At 52.9% G+C, this 6,972-nt stretch overlaps 2 protein-coding genes across 2 annotated transcripts in view; both read left to right on the top strand.

Annotated features, from left to right (window-relative positions):
• LOC102042536 (leucine-rich repeat-containing protein 37A3-like) overlaps positions 1-2,561 on the top strand; it is a 7,643-nt gene extending 5,082 nt beyond the window's left edge. Inside the window, exon 6 of the mRNA XM_005428609.2 lies at positions 3-2,561. Within this exon, the coding sequence (XP_005428666.1) occupies positions 3-325 (323 nt within the window). The 3' untranslated portion in view covers positions 326-2,561. The remainder of the gene's footprint in view (positions 1-2) is intronic.
• Positions 364-6,972, top strand: part of LOC102042373 (ADAMTS-like protein 2) — a 28,328-nt gene continuing 21,719 nt past the window's right edge. Inside the window, exon 1 of the mRNA XM_031063311.1 lies at positions 364-382. Within this exon, the coding sequence (XP_030919171.1) occupies positions 364-382 (19 nt within the window). The remainder of the gene's footprint in view (positions 383-6,972) is intronic.

Raw genomic sequence — 6,972 nt, 5'->3', positions numbered from 1 at the left:
CCGCTTCGAGCTGCTGCCCGCCGGGGCCACCCTCATCTTCTACAAGTACTGCGACCACGAGAGCGCCGCCTTCAAGGACGTGGCCCTGCTGCTGACGGTGCTGCTGGAGGAGGACGTGCTGGAGAGCCGCATCAGCCTGCAGCAGGTGGAGGAGAGGGTCCGTGACTTCCTCTGGGCCAAGTTCACCAGCGCCAGGAGCCCCAGCTCCTACGACCGCATGGACTCGGACAAGCTGAGCGGGCTGTGGAGCCGCATCTCCCACCTGGTCCTACCCATTCACCCCGTGCAGACCATCGAGGAGGGCGGCTGCTATGCCAAAGCCTAGGGACAAAAGTGGTCAGAGCCCCGAGGGGAGTTGGAAAGATGGTCCTGGGTGGCTCTGGTACAGGCACAACTGGTGTTACTTCTCTTCAATTTGTTTCTTGTAGGTTCCTGGGAAGAGTTTGACAGGTACAAGTTGATCCAGGACATTTGGGCAGCTGAGTCCTGGAGGTGATACACACACTTCTGTCTGGGAGATGGGAACAGGGGGTGTTGTAGAGTTCCATGGGGGAACATCAATGTGTGGGGAGGCAGGAGGGAAAACAGGACCTGGCAGGAACATCAATGTGTGGGGAGGCAGGAGGGAAAACAGGACCTGGCAGGTAGCATTTCTATCAAGAAATAGACAAATAGTGTTCACAACTAGTATGTCAGAAAGATGCTGGGATTCAGCAGCTCTTTCATGTCTCCCTGCCCCTCAGCTTGCTAAAGTTGTGTACATCAGTCTCACAATATATTTTATCCAGGGAGCTGCTGGAACACAGAAAGGTCAAATTCCTCAAGGCCCAACATTTTGAAGGCATGCTTGAAAAAGAAGTTTGCCAGTCAAGGGTGTGACCAGTAAATCCCTGTAGTGTCCCACTTGCACAGCCTGATTGACACCAGGCAAAGCTCAGATCCTCAAACAAACTTGCAATTCAGAGATCCCCTAAACGTCAATTACCAGAAATTCCAGTTGTCAGCACTTGAGCACTGCCCTAATGGCAGGGATCCCATGAGAGGATCCCACGTGCCAGAGAACAAGCTCCAGAACCAGAGAGCAGTGAAACAGTTGCTGCCGCTGTGATTGTGTGAAGCCTCAAGGGATTACACAGGTGAAAAAAATCAATAATACAGTGTAATGTAATGCTTCCTCTCACTAAAACAAGTCCCCTCAATCCCTTTGCCACACAGAGGCTGTGACTCTCCCCTCAGGTTGATGCTTTGGTCCCACACAACAGATTGTTCTTCACCTGGATCTCTGGTCTGTGTGCAGGGCTGGCAGCCTGTCCCAGCCTCTCCCCAGGTGTCTTCTATTGATGAATGTAGATGTTAACATTGGTATTTCAAACCATGTAGGGTAGCACACCAGGTCCTTGCCCTCCAAGGGTACATTTGCCTCCCTGCCAGACAGATGGAGCTCTGGCATCTGCCAAAGCAAGTAGGAGCAGAGCTGGGTTAGCTGGTGAAGACCAAATCTCTGCCATTAACACTAAAACTCCTTGACAAAGCAAGTTAGTTTCTTTCTGTGCCTCCTCTTCTGCATCCTAGGAAGAGAAATCCAAGTCCTGGAAGCACTGTGGTTTGCCCCACACTGTGTTTTTGCAGGTGCTGTGGGGCAGGGCAGCCAACTCAGGAACACCTGGAGGGGCAGGTGCAGGTTACAGCATTTATTATAACCCAAGGGCAGCCCCAGGGGCCAGCCCCATGTGCCTGTGCAGAAGGAGCAGCTGTAGCAGACGTGGCCTTGCAGAGCCAGGCTCTGTGTCCAAACAAGAACAAATCCACAGCACCATGGTGGTTTTTAGCTGCTGCACATCAGGGTGCTCCTTACAGCAGCTGGACCCTGGTGTTGGATGGGTCTCCTGCCAACAGTGCCTTGCTGATCTGCCCCACCCAGGGCTTGGGGAGGTGCAGCCCTGCACCCTAAAAACCACAGCCTGTCTCTTCTTTCCCCCTGCTGTGTGCCTTGACCTGTCCCAGGACCTTAGTGACCCTTAACTTGGAGGAGGGGACAAAATTAAGGAAGAGGGAGGGTTATTTGTTCATGTTCTGGCCAAAGAACAGACTTTTTGGTTGGCTAGGGACATGAAGACAAGATACCACAGGGGTTTTAACTGTGATAAACACTGGGCTACATGTGAGAACCACCTGCTGGAGCCCTGGAGTACCTGCTGGTTTGATACAAGATACAGATTGCTTCCTCCTCTCACTCTCTCCTATTGCTGTACACTACTTTGGTGAGAGAAAACACTGTATCCTGCTCTGTAGGGTGTTGATGTAAGGACCAGCAGAGCATTAATCATGCTATGCCAACATTTTGGTGGAAATCTGTATTTTAATGTTCTCTCTGTCCATTTTGCATACTGTGTTTGCAATGCATAGCCCAGGTATGCAAAGGCAACTCCCCATTGCTGAAAGTGTCACCCACCTGAGTTCTTCCAATACTGAGATATTTTTATGGCCTTCTAAAGACAAATATCTGCTTGCTTCTGGAACAGGATTTCTATTTAAAAATAAATGGTGAGATTGTGAAAGAAGCCAGCAAAGTGAGACTGGAGTCTGACTGTATTCCACTATTTTTTTCTCAGCTATTTTCATTAAGCTAAAGAGATCATCATATTAGGCAAAGTTTAACTTAGGTGAGGGCTGTAGCTGTGCAAACAAAGTGAATATTTGCTTTTCCTGGAAAAACTCTAAACAACGTTTTTCTCAGTTGTTTGGGGCAAATATTTGCAGCCTTTTCAACCGAGGCAAAATTAAAAACAAACCCCCAAAGAGCTGCTGGATTCAATCCAGGCTGAAGTACACTGGGGTTTGCATAATACTTAATAAATGAAGCTGAAATCCACTGACAACTGAAATGTTTCAGAAATACGAAAAGCAAATATTTCTCATTTCAACAGATTGGTTCCACTTGATATTCCACCACTTCAGCACACTCAAACTTTTACTTTTGTGATGAATTGTGTTGCCCAGCTCTAGCCTAAACACAGAGAGGCCTGGAAAAGAAAGGATTTATCCTGTTAGTTTGGATTTTCTTCAGTCCCCTGACAACAATAGCCATGACAATGGCACCTGCCTTCACCTGGATGTCCATGTCATTGATTACCAGAAGTAAATATCACCCATCTCCTGTGTGATGCCAGAGGAGAAGATTTGGTCTTACACCACAGATTTACATGAAAATCCAGTGTCCCCAGGTACAGCAATGCTGGTTTTTGATGCAAAAACCAGGCTGCTTTTTTAAGTCTTGCAGATGAATCCAAAAGTGAGTCCAAAGGGAGCAGCTGGACAAACTCAGAAGCAGAAAGGTGCACTGGTGGGGTTTTTATGAGTCCCAGTCTCTGCAGGAAAGGATGTGTTGCCACAAGGTGCTCAACAATCCTAAAAATCACCTTGAAAATTACACAGGAGCACAACTGAGAGGCAAAACCAGTCCTGGAAGGCCAGCCTGGTCTGCTCCACCACCAAATCAGTGCTGATTATCCCTGTGAACGTGCTGCTGTCCTGGAGCTGATGCAGCTTTGTCACCCTCAGCGTTTAAAGCCAAGTGGCCCAGGCAGTGGTGCCCAGATGTGGCACATCACCCTGTGCTGCCTGCAGCACCCCTGCCCCTGGGACAGGGACATTCCTGCCACATCCCTTCTCACCTTTTTGCACCAGCACAGGCTGGAGCTGGAAGAAGGTAGGGGACAAAGAGGAGGAGGAGTGAACCCAGTTCAGCCACATCGCTCATCTGCAGCTTAACCCTCCACAGGGCTGCTCCCTCAGGGGCCACTTTCTGGCCTACAAAACCTCCATTGTCATTGAGATTTGCAGATATTGGGAGCTAGAAGCTGTTTTTATTTCCCACCTCAGCCTCTGCAGGGGAAGCAGCTGGGCAATGAATCACACAAAGGAGCTTGGCCTGTGGGACGTGGACCCATGAAAAGGCTCAAAGAATGCAGCTTAAAAGTATGTTCCCCACAGAGGGAGGGGGCTAAGCCATGGCAGGCATCCCCCTGGCCTCTCCCTGCTGTAGCTGGACTGTGCAGTTGTGCTGAGGCTGAGGAGAGGCTCTGCACATCCCTCCTGAGGGCACTCAAGAGCTGAGGATCCTCTCGGAGCCAATGCAGAGGCACCAGGACAGCAGAGCACAAGGGATGGAAACAGCCTCCACACAGCTCACAGTCCTTTGAGGTCTGCTCCATCCCCTGCCCAGCAGCCCAGGGACCACTCAGACTCCTCTGGGCAACGAAAATCAGGACATGGCAATGTCCACAGGGCAGCAGACCTGGCCAGACAATGACAGCTTGAGCTGAAGGAAGCCCCTGATGTCTGTGTTAACAGAGCTGAACCCTTAGGGCTGCTCAGAGCAGTAGGAACAAGGATCAGCCACAGTCCTGGGCACAGCTTGTGTCTGCAGAGTGCCTGGATCTCACAGGCTCCTGCTCACAGGGGCAGAAAAGTCCAATTGCTCCTGCTCTGGGGCAAGCACCAGGCTCCCTGCAGCAGACTGGGCAGCAGCAGGAACACACACAGGGAAACCAGGAGGTGCCTAAAGACCTCTCCACACCAGGCCAGTCTCACATGCATCTTTCTTAACTCTCAGCCTCTATAATTATGATCCCAAGACTTTCCCTATGAGAAGGCAGCTGCTACCTGGGACAGGTGAGTTGGGAGCAGAATGCATCAGGACCTGATGCAACAGCAGCCACAGGCACAGCTTCTCCATTCCAGAGGCCTGTGGTTCCCCTTCTGATTGTGTTTGGAAGATTTTTTGGGAAACTGTTGGCTGATGGAACCAAATCCAATGAAACAAGAGGTTGAAATAATCCCAGGCGACTTGCAGAGGGCAGGGGATGAGTGTGAATCAGTCCCAAACAGGATTGGCATCCTATAATGGAAAACCTATAGAGACACAGATGGGATGAAACCATGGGTGCTACCACAGGGGAGATCCTCAAACTCCTGAATCCTTTAAACACTGCCTGGTGGCAGTACAGACCTGCTCTCTGTTACCAGGACACGTGAAACTGGAAAGCAACAAGGGGAAAGCCCCTTGTGATGGCAGAGCTGCATGCAAGGCCACAGAGGGCTGCTGCACAGGCCACGCTCAGCCTGCTCACACATAACTTAGCCCACAGCAGAACCAGCTGGCCCAATTGCAAAGTGGCTGCTTTACATTATGGTCTGAACAAAGACAGTAGGGAAAAAAAATTAATGGAGAGAATTGGATTGGAAATTAGTAGGAGGCTGGGAGTAAGTTGTGGCAGCTTTGTTAACAAGATTTAAGATGTATTTAATCAGTTGAGTTACCAAACCTTCCCAGGCACAGGTTAATGTTGGGGATGTCTCAGGACTACTTTATCTCCCATATCCTTGTTCCCACATTGGCTGAGAGCATTCAAAACCTCCTCTGCACCTCGAGGAAACAACCACACTGCCTGAACTCAGGATGTGAAATGACAAGAGCAGCATTTTAAACACCGTCCTTCTGCCTTCCAGTCTGTACATGCATCACCCCTGTGAGCACAGGAGGCTCAGGAGTGATGAAAGGGGATGAAAGCAGGACTAGCAAGAAGGGTCAGGAGAGAGGGGCACGGAGGGGCCCTGGAGGGGAGAGCACCGGGGGCCACCTGCGTTTGCCCGCTCAGGCTCCTGCAGAGCCTCACAGGCAGATCCCCCTCTGCGCATCATCTGCGCTGCCGAGCCTCCTCCTGCTGCCAGGGCTCCTCCCGGACACTGCTTTGCACAGGGGCTCAAGAAGATCAGACGCTGAAACCGAGCTGAAACCGCTGAAACTCGCCCAGTTGGAGCCAGCCAGCCCCTTTTTCAGCTTAGGCACAGCCTCTCCCCCACCTCCGTGCCCATCCACAATTTTTCTTATCTGCGGGGCAGGGGGTGGCTCCGGAGGAACATGACACGGGGCTGCAGCAGGGCAGGACCGCCAGGAGCCGACTGAAGCTTTTCTCCCCTCCCTGCTTTTGGAGGCACAACCGTGTTCTTTGTCAGCGCTCCTCACCCTCATGTTCCCCGGCTGGGTCAGAAGCAGATCGCCCCCTCCTCCCCTCGGCCCTCCGTGCCGGCAGACAGCTTTGATCAGGAGTCCCCCTGCTGACATCCCTGTCTTTCCCTCTCCTCCCTCCATCTGGAGGCTGAAACCCTCGGTGAGGGAGCGCTGAGGACCCGATCGCCCCCCCGCACTAATTACAGCACATCTGGCAGGCAGCAGCCGGGCCGGGGACACCTGATGCCATTTGTGCACAGCCTGTGGCCACGGATCACGGGGAGCCTCTTCCAGTGCCTAAAGGGGCTCCAAGAGAGCTGGAGAGGGAGGTCTTGTTAAGGGCATGGAGTGACAGGACAAGGGGGCAGAAACTGTCAGAGGGCAGGGTTAGATGGGATTTTGGGAAGAATTTCTTCCCTGTGAGGGTGGTGAGGCACTGGCACAGGTTGCCCAGGGAAGCTGTGGCTGCCCCATCCCTGGAAGTGCCAAGGCCAGGTTGGAGAGGGCTTGGAGCAACCTGGGATATTGGAAGGTGTCCCTGCCCGTGGCAGGGGGTGGAACACGATGGCCTTTAAGGTCCCTTCCAACCCAAACCATTCTAGGATTCTGTGATTCAACCGCCGCACAGCAAGAGCAGCTCCCCGTGTCCTGGAGGATGCTGTGCTCTGTCCCAGCACGGAGCACAGGCTGCTCCAGCCCGGGCAGAGGGATGCCCTGGCAGGCAGAGCTTGCCTCCAGAGGGCAGGAAGGAGGAATCGGGCAGCAAAAGCGTTTCGTGCGGGAGGAAACGAGCGGAGCGCTCCGCTCGAGAGCGAGGGGCAGCGCGGGCGGCTCCGCAGGGACCTCTCGGTGCCGGGGCGGCCGCGGGGGCTCGGAAAGGATCGCACAGAGCGCCGAGAGAGCTCCGAGCCCCGTGGGGGCGGCAGCAGCAGGGCGGTGCGAGGGGCAGGGGGGGGGGG

The sequence above is a fragment of the Geospiza fortis genome, unplaced genomic scaffold (assembly GCF_000277835.1).
Source record: "Geospiza fortis unplaced genomic scaffold, GeoFor_1.0 scaffold506, whole genome shotgun sequence".
Lineage (NCBI taxonomy): Eukaryota > Metazoa > Chordata > Aves > Passeriformes > Thraupidae > Geospiza > Geospiza fortis.
Note: the sequence above shows the minus strand (reverse complement) of the source record. Positions and strands in the feature narration are given on the sequence as shown.